At 44.3% G+C, this 26,708-nt stretch overlaps 1 protein-coding gene across 1 annotated transcript; it reads right to left on the bottom strand.

Annotated features, from left to right (window-relative positions):
• Positions 1-757: 757 nt before the first annotated feature.
• Positions 758-25,598, bottom strand: LAD1 (ladinin 1). The gene is made up of 10 exons (XM_082227423.1): positions 25,331-25,598; positions 10,988-11,131; positions 8,941-9,523; positions 7,947-8,096; positions 7,427-7,470; positions 6,383-6,455; positions 4,831-4,965; positions 3,921-4,010; positions 3,270-3,363; positions 758-2,108 (listed from the first exon to the last, which is right to left on the bottom strand). The coding sequence occupies exons 1-9, from the start codon at positions 25,366-25,368 to the stop codon at positions 3,298-3,300; spliced, it is 1,323 nt and encodes a 440-aa protein (XP_082083549.1). The 5' UTR covers positions 25,369-25,598; the 3' UTR covers positions 758-2,108; positions 3,270-3,297.
• Between the last annotated feature and the right edge of the window lie 1,110 nt (positions 25,599-26,708).

The raw sequence follows: 26,708 nt of genomic DNA on the forward strand, positions 1-26,708 counted from the left end.
CTAAGCAATCATACCAACTATATACAAAGGTACTCAATAGCTGCACACAGAAGAAAGTACGTACATTTGCATCCCCAAACTTTGTTCTATTAGCAGTATGTGAGTTTTCCAAGATCTTGGACTTATACAACAATTTCCTCTGCACTGAGAACTACAGGGTGGGATGTAGGCCCAGAGTAGGCCTAGAGTGGTTTAAAAACATGCTTAGAAAATAGATTGACGTGGGTAGTCTGTCAAGGCTATTAGGGCTCATACACACTTCCATCTGTGCCACAATTTCCAGGCACAAGTCTGGGCAGGTTTTTTCTTTGCCCCACTGCTTTCCTCAGGAAAACATCCTGTTTGCCGCTGAATCAGAACAAGTGTCAATCGGTTTTCTGTGGATTGATGTTTGCTCCAATTCAGTGGTCAACAGTGGGTTTTCCTGGGGAACGTGGTGAAACAGGGACCCTTCCCTAAAAGGCACAGACCTGTGCCCACAAGTCATAGATCTGTGCTTTAAAACTGTGGCAGAAACAGAAGCATGGATTTAGCTATGGTAGCTAAATAGAAGCTTTGTTTTTAGAAACAGTATAGATCTGAATGCACTAGATTCTGGGGGTACAGAAGTGAGGAGGTGCTATTGCCTTTGGTTCCAGTTTGTGGCTGTCTTAGAGACATCTGGACAGCCACTGTTGGAAACAGACAAAATGGATCTTCAGCCCAGTGCAGTTCTTCACAACTAAGAATCAATTTAAAAAGAGCCAAAGACAGGAAGTACTGGAACCAAAGTGAAATTTATTATGAAATATAGCAAGAGCCAAAATCACCAGTGAATCTAGAGTTAGGTGTTTATAAGTCAAATATACGAAAAATGAAAAATAAAAAACTTTCTGCTCAAACTGGTTTGATTTTTGAGTCAATGGCATAAGCTGTTATGGGCAGGGTTCACACAAGAACCTATGGCCCCGATCCAGCTAAGATTTGCCATGACTTAGGCTCCAGTCCTAAGCATACCTACCTAGGAGTAAATCCCACCAAAATCAGTGGAGCTTCCTTCTAAGTAGCAATGCTCAAGATTTCACCCTAAGTCCAAATGGAAACATTGAGCCTTGAGATACAACAGATTTGTTCCATTGGTTTTAAGAACATACCCATACTGCATGATAACACATACATCCTTTGATATTTTGTCAGGATGACTTTTTAGCAATTCTTTGCACAGGGTTGGCAGGGCTGCTGTAGCAAGAAGCCCCCCCCCCCACACACACACATTTTGAGGCATCCTGCACCCTTCTGCCACCACACACAGGTAGCCCATCTCCCTATCTCAGATACCAGAAATCTCCATTGAGGACAGCCCTGACCAGTTGCAGTTTTCTCACAAATTCTCCCCCTTCGAATCAGCCTCTTTCATCCCAGTGACGTCATCACCACTGGCTACCAGTCATGATGGCTGTTACCTCCAGTGTCAGAGGCAGAATGTCTCTGAATGCCAGTTGCTAGGGAATACAAGTAGGAGGCAGCTATTGGGCACATTTCCTGCTCATGGGCTTCCAAAAGGCTTCCGATTGGCCAGTGTGAGAACAGAATGATGGGCCAGACAGGCTTTCGGTCTAATCCAGCAGAGCTCCTCTTATGTTCTTAAGATCCAGCCATGTGGTGGCGTAACTGGTGGCAAGTAGATATACTAACTGTATGCAGTCACTGCAGGGTACATGAGTTACACGGTGAACCCTACTGTTATGGCAGATACAAAGCTGAAGGAAAATCCAGAGAATGGGCCACATGTATTTCATACCTTCAAGGTTGCTAGTAGAACTTAAGGCTTTGCTATTTGTGGGCTAGCAGATACAGGAGTGGAAAGGAACAGAAGTGGATCGTGGGTAATATAGTTTCCATGTCATAATCGCCATCTTTCCCATCCACCAATTAGAAGCATTTTTTAAGTCACCAAGAAACCCCATCCAGGAAAAGGCACCATAGGCAGCTTGACTGATAGATACTCTTTGGCAGGCAAATGGCCTGGTGGAACAGTCTGAAACCAAGGAATGCAGGGTAATTTCAAGTGGTCCAGGCCCTTGATTTAAATGGAGATAATGTCCCCAGAGCAGCTTGTACAGTGACACCTGCAAGATAAAAGGAAGCATTAGGCTAGTGCAGAGCTTGCTGCGAGGGAGAAAGAAGGGTGATCTGGACTTTGAATCCAAGCCTTGGGCACCAGTTTGCATGTATCCTACAATATTAGCATGTAGACTTCTTCAAAATAAATATCCGGGGGGGATACAATTTCATTAAATAATCCCTCCAAATTATTATTAATTAAATGTATATCTCAGCTCTAAGGAGCTAGGTAGACCACATGGCTCCCCCAGCATTCCATCCTCACAAGAATACGATAAGGTTGGTTAGGTTGTAAGACAGTGGTAAGTCAAAGGTCGTCCAGTGAGCTTCATGGCTGAGGTGGGATTTGAATCTGGGTTTCCCAGGTCCTAATCTGACATTCTAACCACTACATATTGTGCAAATTTTAACTCATTTGGGCCACCTATCACCAAAGATCATGAGAACACATTTCTGGTCTCTCTCTTTGGGGTTACAAATTTGCATTAGTTTTAACTTTGAGAAACCCATGTTCTGATCCATTGGCCTGATGCTCTTTCAGCTCATCCTATTCCATGCCTGTTTGGGACCTTTAACATTATGGCCCCAGTCTTAGCCTTCCAAATGGGCAAAGTGGTCTTTGAAGTGGATCCATATACAATCACTTCAAAAAGCATCCAGACTAAATCTTACTCTTGCTATTTCCATTATCAGCAAGATGGCAGTAGCACACTGAGGATGAGGGGGATTTTGTGCTGGTGCACCTGGAAGCAGTAGGTTGTATTCAATAACTTTTACTCAGAGCAGACCCACTGAAGTGAATGAATCTAAGTTAGTCATGGCCATTCATTTAAATGGGTTCACTCTGAGTAAAAGTTAGTTGAATACAGCCCTAAGGGCAGCATTCCACCAAACAGCATTCCATCTGCAAGTGCAAGGACAATTAGCTGCACATCTAGGATCTGGCATAGATGTGGAGAGGGTTCAAGGGTATGCAGGGGGAGGGAGGAAAATTCCATTGTGCAAGAAGAAATGATTGTGTTAGTGGATCTATTGAGCTTGCTACTTGCATTATCATTTGCCCACATGATGAAGTCTACCCAGTTCAACTGAATTCGCTTTGCAATCAAAGTGGTTTTGACAACCATTAGGATCAGATCAAGTCATTTTGTGTCCTCAGGACTGACCTCCGTTTGCCCTTGCACTGGTTTTCCTTCAGGAATTATTAGGCCGTTTCTCCAACTGACTCCACTCCGCACTGTTCTCAATTTTCTGAATGTCCTGCAGGAAGACAAGTCACAGGCTCTTCAAAAGACTCCCCACATTGACATGTGGCTACCTAAGATTTGGTGGGCTAAGCTAGATACAGAGTTTGGAAAGGGAGAGTAGCTCCAAGCAGATGCACATGGTTCCAGAAAAAAATGGACCCACCACGCATGCCTTTTCCTGTTTAGATGCACTTCTAACATTATCATAAATACACCTGTTTCCAGGAGTAGATTCATGGTCATTGTGCTGTTTCTAGAGTGATGTGATTATGGCAGCCCTTATGAACAACTTTCCATCTTCTGTAGCAGATAACAAAATTCAGACGAAAGCAGGGTTTGGACTGGAATGGCACAAGAAACTAGTGAATTCACCGATCCTAAGGAAGCAGCCCTTGACAATCCCAAAAGTGAAACTAAAGAAGGCAACTCAAGTTCCTGAACCAAATAAGCACCAAGAGGGTCCCCCTCCCTTGCTTATAGGTTGGTGGCTGTAGCTGAGCAGGACTGTACGCAAGCAATTTGCCTCTTCTTCATTGTTAAACCCAACTGTTTTCATGAAACAGATCATGCCTTGGTTCCTTCATCCTTGCTGGGCTCCTGAGTTCGACTAATCCAGAGATTGATGCGAGATGTGACGCCTCCAGGGATCTTCAAACTCTCCTAAATAACAAAAGAATAGATACTGCAGAACTGCAGAGTGGGGGGAAACAAGTCATTTATCTCTGCCTTTCCTATGTTGGAGCATCCTCACTATGGTATGACAGGAGGAGCAGACAAGAGTTTCCAGCATGGGCAAGCAAAGCAAAAACAGCATGTGACCCTGCTACAGAGGTGAATGGTACAGAGACTTGCATGGCATATCCCAGGGTATGATCTGAAAGCACATGAAGCCACACCTTGCAGATGCTAAGCAGGTCTGGGTCATGTTGCACCCAGATGGGAGACTGTCTAAGAACTATGTCTATCCTGCCTTGGATTCCATGGCAGAAAAAAAGGCAGGAGAAATCTGAGAAAATGAATGAATGAATGAATGAATGAATGAATGAATGAAAATGGGGCCCTAATTAATTAGGATCATAGGGAAATAGGCAGCTGCCTTATACTTAGTCAAATCACACGTCCTTCTACAGGTCGGATCGCAGGATTGTCTACACTGACTGGCAACCTTCATCATGGCTACATTCACATCATGCATTTAAAACAGTCTTAGTTGACTTTAGGAGTCATGGCATTCCCAGGAACTGCAGTTTTTCAAGGGTCTCCTAACAAGCCTCAGCTCCCTAAACAGACTACAGTTCCCACTGGATTCTTTAGGAGAAGCCATGACTCAAAGTGATATAATAGTGCTTTGAAGGTATGGTGCAGATGTGGCTGGGGGCTTGGTGGTGCCATCTTCCTCCTGTTAAACACTCCCCACCACCTTTTTCTGGGTATCCAAATCCCTTTTAGCTTTATGTTCCTGACTGCACTTAGACCTTACCTTCCTCACAGGGGTGGTCGTCTCAGCCCGGATGGGGACAGTTGCTTCAAAGATGCTGCGCTTGCTGGCCACACCCTCTGAAGGCGGATGGAAGTTTCTCCGAGTAGATGGAGGTAATTTAATTGACCCTGCTCTCTAGGGTCAAGAAGACAGACAGGCAAAATGAGAAGTTCAAATTTCAAGAAAGAACCTCTTCTTCTACTTAATCAATGCCTGGCAGAGAAGCATCTTCCTCTCTTTCACTGGCTATTCTTTTTCTCCCCACCCCCCCCCCACCCTGCCAAAAAAAGTTTGGGTTGGTTTTTGTTAACTTTATTCATGATCCTCTCTTCCTCAGAGATACATTTTGGATGCCTGTGTGATTATCCCTTGGCCTTTTGATTCAGATGTAAATCAAGCCAAAGCTTCTTGAATGTCCATACCAGAGTCCCTTTCACATCATTCAAGAGCTTAGTAATTACTCATGCCCATGGTCCATCCAGAGGATGGGCACATAGTACAAAGAAGTCATATGCCAGGGTGCCTAAACCACAGCCCATGGGCCATATGGATTTCTGGTGGCCTTCCAAGTCCCCCAACAACTTGGCTACTGTACTGTATTTTGCACAGCATCTTCATTGGAGATTTTTAAACAGAGGTTGGATGGCCATCTGCCGTGGATTCTTTAGCTGAGATTCCTGCATTGCAGAGGGTTGGACTAGATAGTTTGCCTATCCATGCCTGAGAGCTAAGGCCCAGGGGCCAGACCCAGCCCAATCGCCTTCTCAATCCCGCCCGTGGACGGTCTGGGAATCAGCATGTTTTTACATGAGTAGAATGTGTCCTTTTATTTAAAATGCATCTCTGGGTTATTTATGGGGCATAGAAATTCGTTCTTTTTCCCCCCTTCAAAATATAGTCTGGCCCCCCACAAGGTCTGAGTGGACTAGCCCACTGCTGAAAATGTTTGCTGACCCCTGCTCTCAGGGCCCCTTCCAACTCTACAATTCTATGAGTCTATTATATATCTATTGCTGAGCAGCAGGTGGTGCTGTTGAGCACCCCAGAACACTCATTAGTGATGGTCAGGGCTGGCCCAAGACATTTTGGCATATTGGTTGATAACAGGGTAGATAGATAATATAAGGATATGCATAATTTCATCACATGCAGAGAATAATATGTGCTGAGAAATCAGAGAGAGGAGCTGAGAGAAATCTCGGGGGGGAGGGGGGAAAATAATGAATATGATATGTCTTGATAATTTGTTATGTTGAAATTGTTAATATTTTTTTAAAAAAGATTAAATAAAGAATTAGTGAATAAAGAAATCAGGAGGAATAAGAAAACAGTAAGCGATGGTGGTGGAAGTTAGTAAGGAATGTGAGAGTGAAAGCGGGGCAGGGCATATTTATTGAGTCAAATAAAATCAATCATGAATTAATTAATGGGAAATTAATAAAGAAGAGGTGGTAAGAGGCTCTTTTATAACTTTGGTCACAGCCACATTGACATGTTGGCCTTGAGCCAATGTGGCCCATGGCCTGAAAATGTTTAGCCTCCCTTGCCATACCTGCACAGCAGAAGTATATTTCTCCAGCTTCTCCTCCAGCTTAACAGTGCTTGCTGGGAGCCTCATGCTGGCACTAGTGGAAAAGAGCAAATAACACAGGGTATGAACAAAAACCTTCCAAGATCCTGTAAGGAACAGTGATATTTCATTCCCCAAGTGTAAGGTCACTGGAGCCTAATAAGTTGGGATCAGTGCTCTGGAGTCCATTGTAAAGCTAAAATTAAATTTAATGCAAATTTGAAATGTCTAAAAACTAAGTCTTGAACAATTTTTATTTGAAATGTAAGTTGGGAAGAAAAAAATAAATTGGGTATTAAAAAAAACATGAGGGCAATAAATTAACACTCCCTAAATTAATACCACAGCTCATACTAAAAACAAAATCTTTTCAAATGCGCCCTTATTCTAGAAAGCAGAAACAACTATTTTTGCCCTTCCCGGCTCCTGTTTTTAAATATCCAGGTGGAATTGGAAATAGCAATGTACCTTAAACATTTTCATACTGTGAATTCTAACCACTGCTGATCAGAATCAAAGATTTCGTTCACATCAAGACCATGTCTGGGATGCAACTGTTTTTACAATGCAGCTTTTAAAAATAGATCTTCCTGCACTTAGCAGTGGATTTATGCAACTGAAAGAATGTGCAGCAAAGAATTCGCTTGGTAGGTCCACAAATCAAGAAGCCACAGAAGGGTATTCAAAGCACATGACCTCCCCAAAGACTCATGGGAACTGTAGCTTACTCACCACAGAGCTACAATTCCCAGCACCCTTAACAAACTACAGCTCCCAAGATTCTTTTGAGGAAGTCATGCGCTTAAAATTTGCTCCAGGTGAATCGTGTGCATGCAACCTTTTACAACTAGAAAAGCATCCTACTCTCCAGCCCCCCAGTCTAATGTTTTCTATGCAGAACTCAAACAAATTCAATAAATATTTCAAAGGTCCACAAGAAAGAAATCTAACAAAAGCTCGCAAGCCCTAAGTGTCCTGAGCATCTTGACAAATCTAAAGAATTAGCTGAGCCTGATACCCACTTACCTTCTGCTTAATGTATCATCTTGTTTCTCTTTCCTGGGGACAACCTAGAGACACAAGAATTGGTGGTGAGAAATGGTGGTCTTTGCCACAAGGGAAGAAATTGAACTGCTAGACTAAACCTGCCAAGAAGATACCCTTCCAATGTGGACGGTTAAGGCTGGGCATGATCAGCCAAGCAGGCCGACTCTGAGCAATTGAATTAGCCAAGGAACATGGGAAGTGGGGCTGGCCACATATCCCCTGATGTCCCTTCTGTAGCAGGGGTGCCCAAACTTTTTTCAAGGAGGGCCAGATTTGATGAAGTGAACATGCGTGAGGGCCGACCAAAGTTGCTGAACTTTTTTTAGGATTTTACCCCAGGACATATACTGCCACGGGGGGGGGGCAGATTAAATCAACTGGTGAGCCTGATTAGGCCCCTGAAACTTTGGACATGCCTGGTATATAGAATAATGCACAAAGTGGTCTCTTGTCCTTTTCAAAGGAGGAGTATTTTCCTGCCTTGATCATGAATACCTACCCGGAATGAGATTGTCCTTGGGCTGACTCGTTTGAATGAACTACTGTAGGTAATCAGAGGTTGAGAGGTTAGTAAGGGAGCCTCAGATCCATCCTGACCAGAGGGAGAGCTTGCAACTTCTTCTATTTTGAACCTACTTCTTTCTGCTGCCTGGAAAACAAATATGAATCAAGAAACCATCGGGTGGATTGAGAGAAAAGTCTGGGCTGATACGATAATGGCAGGGACACTTCTCTGAAGTGGCCCCTCAATTATGGAATTCATTTAGGAGTGAGATCCATCCTTCCATTTTCATAACAAGCCTTGAAGACTTATCGGTTGACTGTGGCATTTGGGAGCTGGTGAAGTAGATGTTTCTGTGTTTGATGGTGTTTGCTGGGCTACTGGAAAGCAGTTTATGCTGGCTTTTAAGACAGGTTTGAGGGAAGTTGATGCTAAATTTAAAATAGCTTTAATGTTTTATTTTATATGGATATTTTAAAATTAATCAGTGTTTTGGGAGGCATTTTTTTAGCCTGAATGTTGGTCTACACATTTATGTGTATATATGAACAAATAAAATAATGTGAGATAGACTTTATTTATAGCACAGATGAACAACCTGAAGTCCCATCCTCGATTTAGCTAGCCCACAACGGCTGATGATGTCCCATTCTTCCACTCCATCAGAGTTCCTTCCTTTAAGTTTATTTACTCCTTATTTTTCATATAATCATAGAGTTGGAAGGGACCCTGAGGATCATCTAGTCCAACCCCCTGAAATGCAGGAATATGCAGCCATCCCACACGATAATCGAACCTGAAGCCTGGTGTTACCAGCACTGTGCTCTCACCAACTGGCTTCTCAATCCCAGTGCTGAATGAAGCTGACAACTGTGGAGACTCCTGTTCACTCTACCTCTGACTTGCACTGATACCCAATGCACATCTACTGCCTTTCCCTTCCAGCCCTTTGGCTTCCATTTCTTCCCTCTAAAATTCCAATACTGAGTACCTGTGGCCCAGAGGCAGCTGGAGCCGCTTCTGTGAAGCTCCTGACCCTGGGGTTAATCTTCACCTCAAGCCGGCTGATGCTCCTACGCTCCCAAGAAGCTCGCAGAGGCTGCTGTGTGGCCACCTCATTCTGGACTGTGGCCGGTCGCTGAACCTTGTGCTCCTTCAGTGCCTTCTGCTCCTCGCTGAAGACTGAATCCTCATCCACTTTGGGGTCCTTCTTGGGGTCCTGATCTAAGTTTTCCTGTTTCTCTGAGCTTCTCACCTTCTTTTCCTCACTCAGGTTTTGATGGTTTTCTTTGTCGGGCTCCTTTTGCTGAGCCAGGCTTTCACATTTTTCCACCGTGGGTTCCTTCTTCTCCTGGGGTGGTTCTGAAAAAGACTTAGCTTTCTTTTCAGCAGCTTCCACTTTCCATTTCCTGGCAGGCACTGTCTCCTTTTTCTCCTGATTCACATTATTGAACATCTCCACTCTCCTCCTTACTCTGTCATCTGGCTTATTTATTACCTCTTCCAGTGTCCTCTCCTTTGCCGGCTTTGAGTTCTCCTGCCTGGAGGGCTTTACTTCCAAGGAGCCCCGGAACCTACAATGAAAAAAGAGAAAGGAAGCTCTCAAAAGTTCCCTTTAGAGCTCAGGAGCTGACGTGAATCCCGGGTTATGGGTGCCCAATGGCACCCACAAGACTTCCCTGATCATGTTTTTCCTCGCCTTCCCCAAACCCACACTAAAGAAACCAAAAGATTTCACCAGACTTGGAAATCAGTGGAATTTTGGTTCAGGCCCCACAGTCAGAAGTTGTTTCAATCTCTGCATAACCGTGCAGAGTCATATACAAGGTGTGATTGGAAAGTTCGGTGAATGGTCACAGAAATCGGACAGCAATAAATATTCGAACACACAATCGGCATTGGAAAGCTACAAAATGCTCACAGTTGTGTATGAAGATGAAGCTGTAACTCAAAAGACAGTGAAAATAAAAAATTCCTTCCAGTAGCACCTTAAAGACCAACTAAGTTAGTTCTTGGTATGAGCTTTCGTGTGCATGCACACTTCTTCTTGGTATATATTCAAATATATAAAAGGATGTCACATAGAGGAGGGAGAAAGGTTGTTTTCTGCTGCTCCAGAGAAGCGGACACGGAGCAATGGATCCAAACTACAAGAAAGAAGATTCCACCTAAACATTAGGAAGAACTTCCTGACAGTAAGCGCTGTTCGACAGTGGAATTTGCTGCCAAGGAGTGTGGTGGAGTCTCCCACTTTGGAGGTCTTTAAGCAGAGGCTTGACAACCATATGTCAGGAGTGCTCTGATGGTGTTTCCTGCTTGGCAGGGGGTTGGACTCGATGGCCCTTGTGGTCTCTTCCAACTCTATGATTCTATACCAAGAACTAACTTAGTTGGTCTTTAAGGTGCTACTGGAAGGAATTTTTTATTTTGACTATGGCAGACCAACACGGCTACCTATCTGTAACTCGAAAGACAGTGGTTTAAGCATGTGAAGGGCGGCAAACCATCAAAGATGACCCTCAGTCTGGCAGACTGTTGACGAGCAGAACAGCAGCAAATGTCAACAGAGTTCATGAGTTATTGATGCGGGATCGGCGTTTGTCTGTCTGAAAGATGGCAAAAGAATTGCATATTCCACGTGAAATCCTTACTGAGGTTACTGAGTTGTCCCACCCTCCATAGTCTGCCAATCAGGCCCCACCGGATTTCTTTTTTTCCCCCCCAAACTGAAATCCACACTGAAAGGGCACAGATTTCCCAACATTTCATGCATCCAAGCTGCTGTGACGGGGGAACTGAAAGCAGTATGAAAAGAGGACTTCTCCAGAGGTTTCCAACAGTTCTACGAACGTTGTCAACAGTGCATTGTATCAGAGGAGAGATACTTTGAAGGCGTGTAAGGCATGTATGTTCAAATATTCCTCGCTGACCATTCACCAAACTTTATGTTCATACCTTGTACATTTTCCCTTGCAGTACCAAGCAACAGCCTCTAGAGCCTTGAGAGCTCTGTTTTTCCCTTCCCCGCAAACATATACCTATTTGGTGTTCGGCTGGTTGCATTCTGCACTGTGTTGGGGGTCTCCTCCTTCACTTCAGTGGTGGAGCTCAGCTGCCTGTGCCTCCGCCTGCGCTCCCTCTCCTGCTCTTCCTCATCCTCAGTACTCCATTGTTGGGCCAGGCTGGAAGGGAAAGGATGGGGGGAGAGAAACAAGCATTATTGAGCTGCTGCTGACTCAGAAAACCTTACACTGATGGAATGAGCTAGATGGATAATGCCCATAATCACCCCAGCACTTAGATCAACATTGGAGGCCCTTCTCTGTGTCCCTCACCTTCGCACCAGAGCTACTGTAGGGAAGAGCATACAGGGAAGAGCTTTCTTGGCTATGGCATCACAGTTCTGCAATGTCCTCCTTGGAGAAGACTACCTGGCTCATCCTAGGCCTTCTCTTAAGACTAAGTTTTGTAGTGCAGCATTTGACCAATGGCACTCTGACAGTGGCTTTGTTATTTCTTCTGGCTTCTGAGAGTTTCGCTTTTATTCTGCCTTTGCAGAACTGCCTTCTAGGTCTCTTTCAGACAAGCTTTTCATTGCACATTCATCCTGATCTGTTTGCACAGCGCATCTCTGGGCTCAATGTAAACTGCTGGTTGTTGCATTAGAAGCCTGAAATGGTACAAAACCAGGTTACTGGAAAGCCACTTTACACCTCTATGGACCTGCCAAGATTGGCAATAGAGGCCTGAATTAAGGATCTGCCAAAATGTTCCATCAGTTTGTTGTGCATGAGATACAGGGCCTTTTTTGGGATGACTAGAAGTGTATTTGACTCCCTCCCTGATCAGGACTAAATGCCTGGATTCTCCAGTCTACGCTTAGATTGGGTGGGATACAAATTTAATAAATAATAATAATAATTAAATAAATGCACCGGTTGCTGAATTTTTATTTTTATTTTCTGCTGTTTTAATTAGTTGTGCTCAATTTCTGAGGTGGCCTTTTACCCTGAAAGGCAGTTTTAAATATATATTAAATAAATGTAGCTGAGGACAATAATTGCATATATAAACCTCTCTTTTCTTACTCAAGATTAGTTTTAAAAATTTCACATGACTCACACATACACACACGAAACATGGTTGTCTTTGCTGTACCACATACTTTATATGTATTCTGAGATGGTGTGGTTACATGGAGACAGGACCCAGACCTACTATGAGGCAGAATGAGGCAGCTGCCTCAGACAGTAAATTCTGAGGAGTGGTCTGCCTTGCATTCCCTAAAATAGCTTGCTGCCCTAGCAGTGAGGCAACCTGAGGCAACCCACCTTGGGCAGCATGCACCACAGGGGCAGGAGATCCTAATCCAGCCTTGCCAACAGAATGCCCCCTTTTCACCAAGACTCTCTGCAAAAATGGGGTGTTCCTACAGAGCTGCTGTGTTGCTGCTGGTCTCCTTCCATCCTGCTGGGATGTGGGCACAGATTGGGGGATGGGGAGGGGGGATGCATCAGGTAACATTTCTTGCTCTCCTTCTTTATGCCTTAGCACACAACTGGGTGGGGGTGGGAAACCAGTCCCGGGGAAACTGTGATGTGATGTGGCACCAGATTTCTCATGTCTACATTATATCTCCAGAGTTCCACATCTCCTGGGCACAGCTCTGTTCTCCAGACAGCTGTGGAGAGGCAGATGCATGAGAACAGGTTGTGTACAGGCTTTCGTGAGCACAGATCTCTGTGTGAAAGCACCCAAGATTTCAACTTGTTTTGGTGGGCATTGCTGAAACTCCTGCGACTGAAATGGCTCCAGCTATCGACTGTGGCACTGGCGTGCCCAGCCCTCTGGCATTCAAGAAAGCTGCCACTCCTGCTATCACAGGATGCTAGTTAATCATTATTGTGCCATGGATTCCACTGCATTTTTTTTGCTTACAATAAAAAGTTACGCTGTGTTGTTTTCCACTCTTGTGAGAGGGCCATGCAAATGGGGAAGTGGGGAATAAGCGGGGGAGGGGCGGGATGGGACAAAGAGGAAAGAAAAAGAAGTGTGTTTAAACCTTTGCACTGAATTTTTAAAATCCTATTGGAGCAGCAAGCTGCCTGCCCGCAGCCAGTAATGAAACCAGAAAAGGCAGCAATCTGCTTGGAGTACACATCAACTTCTGTTCCATTCATGACTCATAGACCCTTCCCTTCTGTTGTTCGTAGATCATAACAAGAGAGCCCCACCCTCTTCTACAATCTGAGGTTTTTTTTCTCTCTCTCTCTCTTTTAGGAAGAATAAGAAGAGGAGGAGGAAGAAGTGAATTAACTGTGTGCAGTCGTACCTTAGTTGTAGAATTTAATCCATTCCGGGAGTATTTTCGATTCCCGGAACCGTTCAAAAACCAAGGCGCAGCTTCCAACTGGCTGCAGGAGCTTCCCACACTCCATCAGAAGCCATGGAAGCCACATCAGACATTAGGCTTCCAAAAAACGTTCGAAAACTGGAACACTCATGTTATGTACTGAGTTGAATAGGATCCAAACTGCAGCAGTCTGATTGGTCCTAGAACAATAGGATTCAGAATGCAGCAGTCTGATTGGTCCTAGAACAAGGCAGCAGTATGTTTGGTTGGCAGGAACCACCCAATCCTGCTCCAGATAGAAGTGAATCCACAACCTGATTGGCTTACAGTAGAATTCCGGAATTAGCCAATCATGTGCAGCCCATTGTGTAAATAATGTATATAAAGCAGATACTGTGAGGGGACTTTCATTCATTCCTCCTCACCACTATGAGCTGAATAAAGAGCATGAAATCACTTTGCGACTCTGAGTATATTTCAACTCACTTCTGGGTTTTCAACATTCGGGAGCCGAAACGTTCGACAACCAAGGTACAACTGTACTGTTCCTTTAAGCTAAGTGTTGCTGGACTGCTTCGTGCGCCATCCCTGGTCATGCTGGGGTGGCCTTAGGGGAGTCATAGACCATACTTTCTGGAGGCACCTGCCTTAAGCACAGTCCAGCACTCAGTCAGAAATCCTGCCATAGGCCCATGTATGAAAGCTTTGCCAGATCACTGTAAGTAGTAAATGTTTTATGTTACCAACACCTGCATCGATTCTGAATGAGGAATACATGCTGAAACAGACAGCACATTAGTACTACATCCATTCCATACACGGACAGTCCAGCAACAGCTTCTGCTCGCGTGGAGCAGGATCGATCATCCTGCACTGAAGCATTCCTGTTGGGACCATGGGGGAACCCAGCCAGAAGAGGGTTTTCGTCTGCAGTCTGCTCTGCTGCAGTTCTGCCATAGGCAAGCCTGAAAGTTGGCTGGCAGACACATTCCACTATAACAATGAGGTTCATCAGCATCCTCCATCAAAGGCTTCTGAGCCCCATCCACAAGAATGACAACATGGGAAAACGTTGTTCTTTTGCAATGAAAATGAAGCCAACTTCAGTTGTTTAGCCCGGAGATGTGAAGGCAAAGGTGTGTAGAGAGATGAGGTGCACGCATCCGCCACACCCTCAGCTTTATTGACATGCCCCCTCCACTCTCAAACTTCATAAGGTCAGAAGATACTTTGCAATAAATATTACTATTATTATTATTAGCTTTTTTCTTTTGCCATGGCAAGACGGAAGAGGTGTCTTCTCCACTAGGATGAGATCTATTTCATAGTTTGTAAGCCATTGTTTCTACGTTCACATCCACACTTTCAAATCAGCACATGCAAACTTCATGCATATTTTTGTGTCCTCTTCTACAAGTATGCTTTTCCACCTGGCTACTCTGCCTGGCAAGGCACAGCTCAGGCAAGGCCAGACTGGCTTGGAGGGCTGCAAACTCGGTCCAGGCAGGCTGCTTCTGGGCCACCACCAAGAGTCATCTAGGGCTGCACATCACAGAGGGCAGCAGCAGACTTCTCCACGAGGTATAATGGCTGAAATAACAAAAACTGTGCACACTATGCTACCTGCACTGGCTTTCAGTCACTGTGGACTGGGCTCCCATCTCTCACCCTCCCTACAACATGGCAGTCAAGGGGTTTTTTTTGTTTTTGTTTTAATGAATAAATGTTTCACCTTCAAGAGAGAGAGAGAGAGAGAGAGAGAGAGAGAGAGAGAGAGAGAGAGAAGGTGGTTTGCAAGCATGTTTCCCTGAAAGAACTTGCAAGCTTCCTCACCATCAGAAAATTTAGTTTATCTGGGCTCATTGAACTTGTCAGGTTCATCAGGTAACAACAGCAAGAAAACTGTCCAGAGCTTGGTGCTAAACACACTAAGGTCAGTGGTTGAGGGTGGGGGGAGAGATGTTCAGTGAGGCTGGGAGCAGAGCTCATCCTTTTGCATACTTTTTCCCTCACATGTCCAAACTGAACTGCCCAAGAGCAATTTTGTTTCATGTTCACCACAGGTGCACTTTGGGAAAGTGAAAATGTCCCATACAACCTCACTTTTTATCAAAACCAGCAGAGGTTTTCCTATTTCTCTTTGCACAACTGCCTGGTGATTAGGAAATCCTTGCTAATGATTTTAAAAACATTGCAAAACCACTCCACAAGTGTTTTTGCAGCATATTCACTCTCCAGAGGTTTATATCTGTATATCTGATCATGACCTCAGCAATGCACAAGTCTTTGCAACTTCAGTCCCAATCCGCCAATAATAATTCATTTCAATGAGGTTTGTGCAGGACAGGTTCCTAGTAGATTCTGATCTTGCTGCCTTAATATGCAAGTCATCTGCTCACTAAGAGAACGATTCACAGCTCTCCCGATATTATTACAAATCGTACAGGTATTTGTTTACCAAGGAAAACAAGTACTGGAATGAAACTATGAGAATGTCTAGCCCATACTGTTGCCAAGGCAAATTTGCCAAATTAAACTGCATATGGGGAATCTGTAATATCATAAGCAAACAGTTACATCATTATGAGTTAATATATCATAATCCTGTGTGGTCCAAAGATCAAAGACTTTTTAAGCCATGGTCTCACTTGTGGCCTCAGGCAAATATTCACCTCTCATCCTTAATTCCCAGCCTACAGTTCTGCAGAGGTGCTGCTGTGAAGATGCAGTGGATAGTGATGGAACATTTGGGGCAGAAGTGGGGGAGAAACAGATTAAAAGCAAATGCAAGGATGGGAGCTCCACTTGGGAAGAGCTGACACAGTGATGGCATTTTGCCAATCAAACCTCTTCCAAAGTTTTTCCTAACATTTTGCCAAAATCTATATCCTTGCAATTTTCACCCATTGCTTCTAGGCTTCTCTCTAGAGCAACAGACCCAGCCAGTGGACGCACGCACCACACCAGGCACCTGAGCGGCTAGCTACGCAGCTAGTCCCAGCCAGCAGATTTTGGAACTCTTGCAGCAGGTGGTGTGTTGAGCTTAATAATAGGAACCTCTAACAGAAGTATTGCCCTGTCCACATTTCACTATCACATCAACAAGCATACCATGGCAGTCCTTGCCAAATGCTTTGCTGAAATCAAGATATACTGTATCACAGTGATTGACTAAACTATAAAAAAAAGATGTGGTTGGTCTGGGTAACCTAGATAACTAGACCTGAATAACCTGGTTCTCTTTGCAATGTGTATTCAGTGGTAGTGCATCTAAATCTAATGCCACAATTTCCTAGCCTTAACTACCTAAGAAAGTTATTGGTCAGATATATAAATGGATAGTTAAATCAATGAAAGCTCTTATTTAACTTCATATTTTTAAAAGTGAAGAAAAGGACTTTGTATACTGAAAAGTGATATACAATTAATATATTATTTAAAAAATAAAAGATTGAAATATTGCCACTTATCATAAAACACTTCAAAATAGCAAATTCCCTTTGCTATCTTTATTGTGCTAGCTCAGGAAACAATCTAGAGACAATAGTCCAGTTTCAGCTAAGTTGTTGAATGAGCCTTGACTCATGCAATTGAAACTTCCCACCTTGGGTCCCTCTGGACACCCTAAATCTGCTCTGCAGGGTTAGAGGAAACCCAGAACATGTTTAGGGATGGAGAGAACATGCAGGGGGAAGTCCTATTATATGGGTGACCTCCTTACGGTCATGCACATCCTACCTGATGCTACATTGAATTCCACCCAGCAGCCATTGGAAGGAATGCAACATAGCACTAAAGGGGCATTGAATGAAATGGGAGAAAGCCCCATGGTGCTAGTACTTCCACTTGTAGGGCTCATTAGCTGAATCCTTCCTCCTAGAATTCCCATTTTTGTCCCAAGGGGAACTACAGCTGAGACAAGTGACTTGGCCAAGGTAGAGTGACAGTCGGGCAAAAGTAGAACCTTAAATCAAATTCAGTTCCCTACTTCATGACACTAACTCTCACTCAGGTAGGACTGACAGTGGCAGTGGTGTGGATGGGGAAGGAAGGGGCTCACCACATTTTGAAATAGGTGAAGTAATAGACGTTACCATCTAAAGGGAAGGGACCCTGTAAAACTTTTCATTCCAGAGCCTAGAATAGGGATAACCAATGAGGTGTCTTCTAGTTGCTGCTGAACTACTACTCCCATAATTCCTGGCCATTGCCCGTACTGGCTTGAGTTGATGGGAGTCCAGCAAATATGTGGAGAGCTCCACACTGGCTATCCCTAAGTCTCAAATCACTTAACCAACCACATCATTGACTCTCACCCACCAGCTCCTGCCAATATCTGAATAAAACCCACTCACATATTGAAATATACTCAAAGTCCTGCAGTGATTTCATGCTCTTTATTGCAGCTTGTAAAACAGTGATTGAATTTCCCCCAAAACTTCAGGCCTTTATATACATTATTTGCACAATGAGTCCCATCCGATTGGCTGATTCTGCTTCCCTCCTGGAGCCTGATTGGTCTTCTCTTGCAGGCCAATCAGTTGTTGCATTCTACGATCCTACCAGCCTAACAGGCTGATTAACTTCCTCCTGGAGCCTGATTGGTCTTCTCCTGCAAGCCAATCAGTTGTTGCATTCTAGGATCCTACCTACCTGCTGTTCTAGGATCCAAGCTTAGTACATAACACATATAAATCATACATGTGTACAATCTCAGCTTGGTCAGAACTCTGCAATAAGGACATACACAGCTGACGCATGTACAGAGGTTCTTCTCAGAACTTCAGATGAACAGGCACATTTTGGAATGGGGCAGGCACTATACCGATTTCCTACATGCCAGAATTCAAGGAATGTCTAAAAATGTTTTACCTTTCAAAACATAAATTAAAAATCTGCATTATATTGAGCAGGAAAATATGTGTTAAGGGACATGGGAAACCCTTGATTTATATTAAGCATTTTGACTGGTTCACAGATGTGTGTTGTTGTTGTTGTTGTTGTTTTATTATTATTATTATTATTATTATTATTATTATTATTATTATTATTATTATTATTATTTTATACCCCACCCATCTGGCTGAGTTTCCCCAGCCACTCTGGGTGGCTCCCAATCATGTGTTAAAAACAGTACAGCGTTAAATATTAAAACCTTCCCTGAACAGGGCTGTTTGTTAATAAATCAGAAGATGTAAGCAATGCTGGACAGGAAACTCATAATTGGCTGTGTGAGTTTGAGCAATTGGAATGCATTACCAAGAACTGAAGAGCTAAGGAAGGGCTTTCCTGTCAAAAATGTGTTTGCAGCCATTGTCAAAACAAGATACCAAAAGAAAGCAAGATGCAACAGGAAATCAGGCACATATTAACCACTCCAGGAACAAGACTTAGTCTTCCAAAGTATCTTTTCTCCTTCCTGTTTTGAAGCCAGACAATGCACAGCTCTTCCTTTCCTTTATCACAAATATAAAAGGAAGGAAGCTGAGAAGACACTGCTCCCGCCTCCCCTCACCCAGTTACATACAGACCACCTAGTGCCCAAGGTGTCCTTTATATACCACAGCAGCAGGATTTGAGATTTCTCCTGTCTTCCCTCAAACTCCCTGTCTTTCAAGTTGTTCTAGTTAAGATTACTGTGCATGTCCCACTGAAGCTACCTTTGCGCTCAGGTTCCATCATTGCCAATTTTGTCATTTTTCTTTTGTCAGTTCAAGTCTGAGGTCACGCAATCTTCTGGAATCCCCGGTTTTTATTTTATAGGAGTTCAACCAGGATCATTACATAGACACTTATTTGACATCTGAACAGCACACGCCAAAAGAGTTGCATACACATGTAGCTGCCCTCCTTAAACACTCATCATCTTGACAGCACTTAAATTCCCCTTCTCCATTTTTTCTTTGTGAGCTATAACCTGTTCTCCTCATACTTACCCCCTTTGCCCTTGTTATGTTTGCATTATTCAAAACAAAACTAACACCTAAACAACACAAACAACTTTGATCACTGCACAGGAAAAAATATTTCTATTGCTGCACTCCCGGGAGTTGGACTAGGATGGCCCTCAGGGTCCCTTACAACTCTATAATTCTATGATTTATTTAATACATTTATATCCCACCTGTCCTCCAAGGGGGCATACATGGTTCTCCCCTCTCCCCAGATATCTTAACAACAACCCTGTGAGGTGGGTTAGGCTGAGAGGCAGTGACTGGCCCAAGGTCACCTGTGAGCTTCATGACTGAATGGGGACTAGGACCCCGGCCTCCCAGATCTTAGTCCAACACACTGCCTATTTTTCTGTGTTATTTCTATCCCATCCTCGGCTCATGTCATTGTTAGCATCTAGTCTACTCACTTGGGCAATATACATGGGGTTCTAACTCTTCCCACCCATCAGGTTGCCCTGCCCTATGTGTAGATAATACAAACGTTGTGATTACATGTGAAACTCCCAAAAGATGAGGGTAGTCTAGGTCATCACTTAATTGAAATTCCGCCAGGCTTGACATTACATCACTCCTTGGCATCTCACCAGCAACAAGGAACAAGAAACAAGAAGGTGTGGAACTCTGGGGAAGCTAGAATTTTGGGGCAGACAGATGAGCAGATAACATCCTTAAGATTGTCACAGGAATCCCGACTCTTAATTTAGGTTGTCCTATTGTGCCATAATCAGAGATGTGATGAATGAATAGCAAGGACATGACACTTCCATCAGACTAGAATTAGGGAGAAATCATCACTGGACCTCCCTCCAACTCACTTCATCATGCACAGGTATGCTCAAGACCTGTCATTATCACCTGTAAACTTAGTGTGCACAAAGACTTAAAGGGGGGAATTTTGAATATATTTTAATATCACTGGGCAGAATTCAGTCAAAATTAAACACTGCAAGTCCATCCACTTCAATGACGAAGTGCCTAAATCCTTGCCATTGAATAGAACTAGAAACTTCAGATGTATTCTGCCAGTTCTTATTAAATTAACCCTAACCGACTACAATTCTCATCAGCCCTGATCATTAGACATGCTGTCTAGGGATGATGGGACTTGGAATCCAGCGACATCTCCAGGCTCCAGGCAGGACAAGGCTGAACTAAACTAAAGATTTTCAAATGGTTGAATTTTGCACACATAAGAGCCACACAATTTCAGTTATATAATCCATACAAAACCAATCTCTCAGTTAGAGGAAATGAACTTTTGGGATGCAGCTGTATTCTTTGATGGTCATAAACCACATGCCTGTGAGAGGAAAAGTCACAAACACGGGAACAAGTATCAAAGCTTCAGATTCAGAGGAAATATCCTGTTCACAAGTTATGCATTTGCTCCAACATTTCTGTCTTAAGTGAAACATCCACCAAATGGGAATCCCGCCTCCTTTGTAGTCACTGAGGAATGGCCAGCTCATTACTTTCTGGCGGGTCTATGGCAGGCATAGGGAAACTTGGCCCTCCAGATGTTTTGGGACTACAACTTCCATCATCCCTAGTTAACAGGACCAGTGGTCAGGGATGATGGGAGTTGTAGTCCCAAAACATATGGAGGGCCGAGATTGCCTATGCCTGGTCTATGGAGACCATGTAAATTTGGCTATTTGTGATTCTTATGTACGGTTTGTGCCAACAAACATCAATTTACACTTGACCTCTTCCCACCCTTTTTATAAAAAGCCAAATGTGTGAACAACAACTGCAGGCTACCTCTTTCTCACCAAGGCTGCTGGATCCTAAAAATTTCTCCCTACCATTCAGAAGCACCCTGGCTCCATGCTAGAAACCAGAGCTAAGGGTTGCACATCAGTGTCAGCCTCAGGGATCTGCTGGAGTCAAGTGATTATCAAGTAGTTGCTACAATACACTCAGACCTCCAAGATGAGGATAACTCTGTAGCAGGTACAATGACCTCCGGGACTTCATATGTGTAGGCTTTCTCTCCACCACCAGTATATATAGACACGTCTCTGTCAGGCGCAAATGCCTTATTCCTAAGATATCAGAGCAAAACAGGTTCTACTGTATTCATAATCTGGTATCGTACATAAGATACCACACCAAATACTGTATATCACGTGGTTGTTTTCACATCCTTCCTTAAGTTTCCTTCCCTACTTGCAGCACTTCTGGAATGAGGATTGTAACACAGGAAGAGGGGGAAATACACCATGCAAACTGGTTGGGGAGATCCATGATCCATGTGGCTATGACAGCATCATCCATTTTCATGACACACCAATGAATGCATTCTCAATAGGGCTGGGAAACATTAATCACTCTAATTATTGGGAGAATAACAATGACTTCCTTAACTACCAATTTAAAAACATGGATTTTTAATTAGATCTTAACCATAGGTGTTCCATTTAGACAAGGGCGTTCAGTTCCGCTGACATTGTCGTGGACAATTTGTATCTGAGATGAGCAATCACTGCCAAGTGCCAAAAAAATATTATAGAGCAGGTGGAGGACTCTGAAATTTTCTTGTCTTGCAGTATATGTGAATCTGCAGCACCAGCCAGTTGGTAGCAACAACAAACTTGATGCTCGGTTTGGAGGCATCTTGGAGTCACCTGGCTTGATGTTCTGGGAAGAAGGATGTTAGACCAGATCAGAGATAGCCAACATGGTGCTTTTCAGATGTTATCGTATATCATATCATATAATTGCAGAGTTGGAAGGGACCAGGAGCATCATCTAGTCCAACCCCCCTGCAATGCAGGAATCTCCTGCCTAATGTGGGTCTCAAAATTGTGGCCATGAGATTAATAGTCTCATGCTCTGGTGACCATTGGACTACAGCTCCCTTCATTCCTCACCATGCTGGTTGACTGGGACTGATGAGAGTTGGAGTCCAGCAACCTTTGGATGGCACCACATTAGCTAGTCTTGGACAAGTTGGGCCTTTGGTCTGATTCAGAGGGCTCTTGTGGCAGTCCCCAAAAGAAAGGCTGGAGGTTCAAAACAGGACCATGGTCTAATCATGGCCCAACTCTAGCCCATATCACTTTGCCTGTCTATATGTATTTGTAATATTTCTGTGCCACTTTGGGGGGCAAAGCCCTTCCAAGACCAAAAGGCGGTTCAGAGATGGAGCCAAATGTGTGTGTGTATTCATTCAGATAGCAAAATGATTTTCCAAAGAGTGCAGGAAGCCTTGTAGTTGGGAATGGATGAATCTGTCAATTTCAATTTCTTTCCGTTTCTCATTTTCCCAACCTTACACACAGTTCTCCAATTTCCACATCAGTTTGTGAAGTCCTCATGAAAACTCAACAGTATCTTAGCGTGAATTTCTCCTGATACACACATTTTTGTACACAGTTTTGCCTGATAAACTCACTTTTGCAAGGCAACTTTACCTGAAATAAAAGCATTTTTTTTAATTTTTCAAGAATATTTGCACTTTTATACATACTTTACCCTACTAATGTTTGTGCACATTACTTGGCCAGAAAACTACATTGCAAAATTCAGAGATGTGTGAATTTTGAAAGATCACGATGTTCAGTTCACACATTGTTTTGGAAAGTGAAAATTAGGTAAGCTCGTTTTTAATTACAAAGTGAAGCAAATTTTTCCCCTTGTAGTATTCAGTCAGGGAAAATCATTAACCTTCCCCAAATAATCTCCAGCTCCCACTGAACTATTATGATCAATTGATCAGTTAGATCAGGTTGCCAACTGACTTAAAACTTGCAATCAATGGGCCTGCAGCTTTCAGAAACAGCTTTGTTTGTTTGGTTTGGTTGTACTTTTCTCCGAGGGTGGTTCTTGGGAGTTCCTCTGCCCCAGTGCAAAAGCCAATGAAGCCACTTGCTGGACTTAGCCCAGGAATCAAATCTTACTTTGATTATTAGCTCACTAGGTGTGTGCTGCAAGGTACTTTCCTTGGGAACTAGATCTGCTCGTTTGATCACCACCACAGAGAAAAGGCAAAAGTTCAGCTCAAATGTGATGTGTTGCCTGAATGATCCACAATGTGATGTTGGCAAACGGCTGCCCATGATGCCATGTTATATTTTATTGGAGTGGAGCGGGGGAGGGGAGGGTCTTCACTCAAACTTCAAGCTTGGCAGTTAAACACTGAAGACAAGAGACAGGAAGAAGCTCCCTTGCGGTCCTGCCTTAAGTGTTGCTTAAGGCAGGTTGCTATCCCATAGTCTCAGCTGTAAAATGGGAGAAAGAGTGGAACTGGCCCATATTATTTTGCCACCCCAAAGAGCAGCATCAATAAATCTAAGAGGTTTATCCTCTGCATTGCAAGTAATGCTTGGACATACCGGTTGGGTTGCATCCTGCTTCCTTTGGCCAACTTGTGATGAAAGTTGAATTGTGACCCTGAATAATATGTCATGGCTTGGAATGGCTGTGCAGCCCTACATAAAATCTAGTTCTGGTTCACACAACTATGATTATCACTTGCCCACTCTAATATGAAGTCATAGGCTGAATGTGTGAATGAGCTATCCCAGCTATTAGACAGAACCACTATAGCGCATCAAATCAAGACAATTGTGTTTTTTAGTGGAGTCAGTTCACACATTCAAGCAACCACTGAGGACTGGGGTGACATATGCATGCTCACTACCTGATAGCTGCAACACCAAGTTCAGAGATATAACACCACAGATACAGCTTTCGTACTCTCCTCATTTCAAACTGGGACACTCACCCAAACAATGAAACATTAGTCCATTCATTGCATGAGTTTTAGGCAATCAATCATTTAAATCTCTATACTATAGCATAATAAAAAAATTCCTTCCAGTAGCACCTTAAAGACCAACTAAGTTAGTTCTTGGTATGAGCTTTCGTGTGCATGCACACTTCTTCAGATACACTGAAACAGAAGTTGCCAGATCCTTCTATATAGTGAGAAGGTGGGGAGGGGTATTACTCAGAAGGGTGGTGGGAATGGGAGATTGGCAGATAGCTGAGATGAGCTATATAGAAGGATCTGGCAACTTCTGTTTCAGTGTATCTGAAGAAGTGTGCATGCACACGAAAGCTCATACCAAGAACTAACTTAGTTGGTCTTTAAGGTGCTACTGGAAGGAATTTTTTTTATTTTGACTATGGCAGACCAACACGGCTACCTATCTGTAACTATACTATAGCATGTGATGGATGGGTGGTGAAAAGTTCTAAAGGGAGAAAGGCACACTTTCATAGAATCATAGAACTGTAGAGTTGGAAGGGACCCTGAGGATCATCTAGTGTCCAACCCAATATGCAGATGTCCCTTATCAGGATCGAACCTGCAACCTTGGCATTATCAGCACCATGCTCTAACCAGCTGAACTATTCTGTCTTTCTCAGCAGGCATCAACCTAGAAAGGGTAACCCCACTTTCTCACGCACAGGAGGAGAGAATGCTTCCTTAAAATGCTACTCGCTATCTGGAGAATCATCATCATCATCTGGCAGGGAGCATCTTTTTAGTCAACCAACATGTTTAAAATCCCTTCACCTAATGGCTGGATTCTAAGCGATTAACCAACTCCGAATGTGCAGCCCCGCTTCCACCCTAACCCAGCTTCGCCGTGGAGTCAGTTCCCACAATCCGCGGCTAATCCAGCAATCGCCTGTAGCGAAACCACCCAGCCCTGTGCGCCCGGGCAGAGATGCGAGTCCGCCCCAAGAAGCATAAGTTTCCACCCCACACTGGCCTCCGGCGAAGAGAAAATGTGAAGCTCCGTTTGTATATTAAAGGGGCTACCAATCAACTAATTCTAACCTGCGCCAAGGGACCATTCGCCTCTAAGGACATCCATGCGCAAGTTTTGCTCTTCTTCCCTCGGAATCCTTACAGCCCAGAGGATTTCCCCGCTGCCCTCTCCCTGGCAGGATCCCAAAGAAACTCTGCCTGCCCCCTGCCCCTCCTCCTCCTCCTCCTCTCTGGCTGTCCAAGACCCCTCCTTCCTTCCTTCCTTCCTTCCTTCCTTCCTTCCTTCCTTCCTTCCTTCCTTCCTTCCCAACCCGGGGGGATTCCGGCTCAAGGAGAAAGCAGCACCCACCTGGAAAGCGCAGACCAGTTCTTTCTGCCGAAAGCCATGCTGATCTCCTCCGCTGGGCTTGGCCAGTGGCGGTGGCTGCTCGCTTCTTATTCTTTCCAAGGCGCTTGCAAAACTTCCCGGGGCATCAAGGCAGGAGCGAGATCCTCCGGGAAGAAGAGCACCCCGGTTCTCACGAGGCGGAGAGTCCCGCTGCGCTCGCCCGTCCCCTTCCTGCCTCCTCCGCGCTGCGCTGCGCTGCGCACCTTTCCCCTGCGGTGCCACCCGTCGACTGCCGGGCCGCCTGCATCACATGGTGCTGTTATCTACCTTGACAGGCTGGGAGCTGTAATTTGTCTATTAGCAGCACCTTGCAAAAGGCACCCTGCGAGGGTGGGACGTGACCCAGCCTGCGCACAAAGGCAGCCATTCTTTGGTTGCCCGGGCTGGGGAAGAGTTTGAATTCAGCTCCACGCTAGGGCCAAGGCGCCCTGGGTTTTCGGGGGCAACTCCCTGCTCAGAACCAGTTTTTCCTGCCTCTCCGACTCTGCCTCCGGTTTCTCCACGGCTGTGCAGGCAGAGGAGGTGGAAAAAGGAGAGAGAGAGAGAGAGAGAGAGAGAGAGAGAGAGAGAGAGAGGAGAAAAACACTCCATCAAGTCATCCGTGTCCCACTGAATCAGAGGATCAGAGGCACCCAGATGCTTAGAGGGCTAACTTGCAACTTGGTCACTTTCATGGGCATAGCGGGGGGAGGACGGGGCCAGCTTCTCCCCCCCAAATCAATACAAATCTGAAGTTTTGCCCCCCCCTAACAAAAGTCTGCCCCCCAAAAAAATCCTAGTTACACCCATGGTCAGCATGTCATTTTTTTTTATAAAAAAAAGGAAAATCGGACTTTCCCAAGGGTTGTTTCCAAAGGAAGTCCCTGTCTCTGAGACCTTATGCTGGTGGCAAATGGGTGGCGATCATTTTGTTTTTGAACCATCATTGCGATTGCCTGTGATTTGCTGGGCTGTGGCAGGTTCCCAAGGAGTGAGTCACAGGGCCCATGAAGGAGTTGTGCTCCATCCAGCCTTGTGAAGTTAGGAGGCTGGATGAGGTGGGTGCCTCCCTGTACAACACCCACCTGACACCTGAGCCCCTTATCCAAGGCAGGTGCAGCAAGGTGCGCTGATCTGAAGCTGCTTGCGGAACAAGTTCGGGAGCAAAGTAAATAGCACAGATCTGAAACTCATTTCAGTCGAAAGATGACATCGTTTGGGATTATCTTTAAAAGCACAGACTTCTAATCCTCTTTGGCCTAACCCTGACGGCATTCGTGCATGCAGAGTCGCCATCATTTCTAAATGCGTCATTAAATGAGGGCTTGCATGTGGGAAACTGTTATCCCAGGGTTTTCTG

The sequence above is a fragment of the Podarcis vaucheri genome, assembly GCF_965113315.1.
Source record: "Podarcis vaucheri genome assembly, chromosome: 6".
Taxonomy (NCBI): Eukaryota; Metazoa; Chordata; class Lepidosauria; order Squamata; family Lacertidae; genus Podarcis; species Podarcis vaucheri.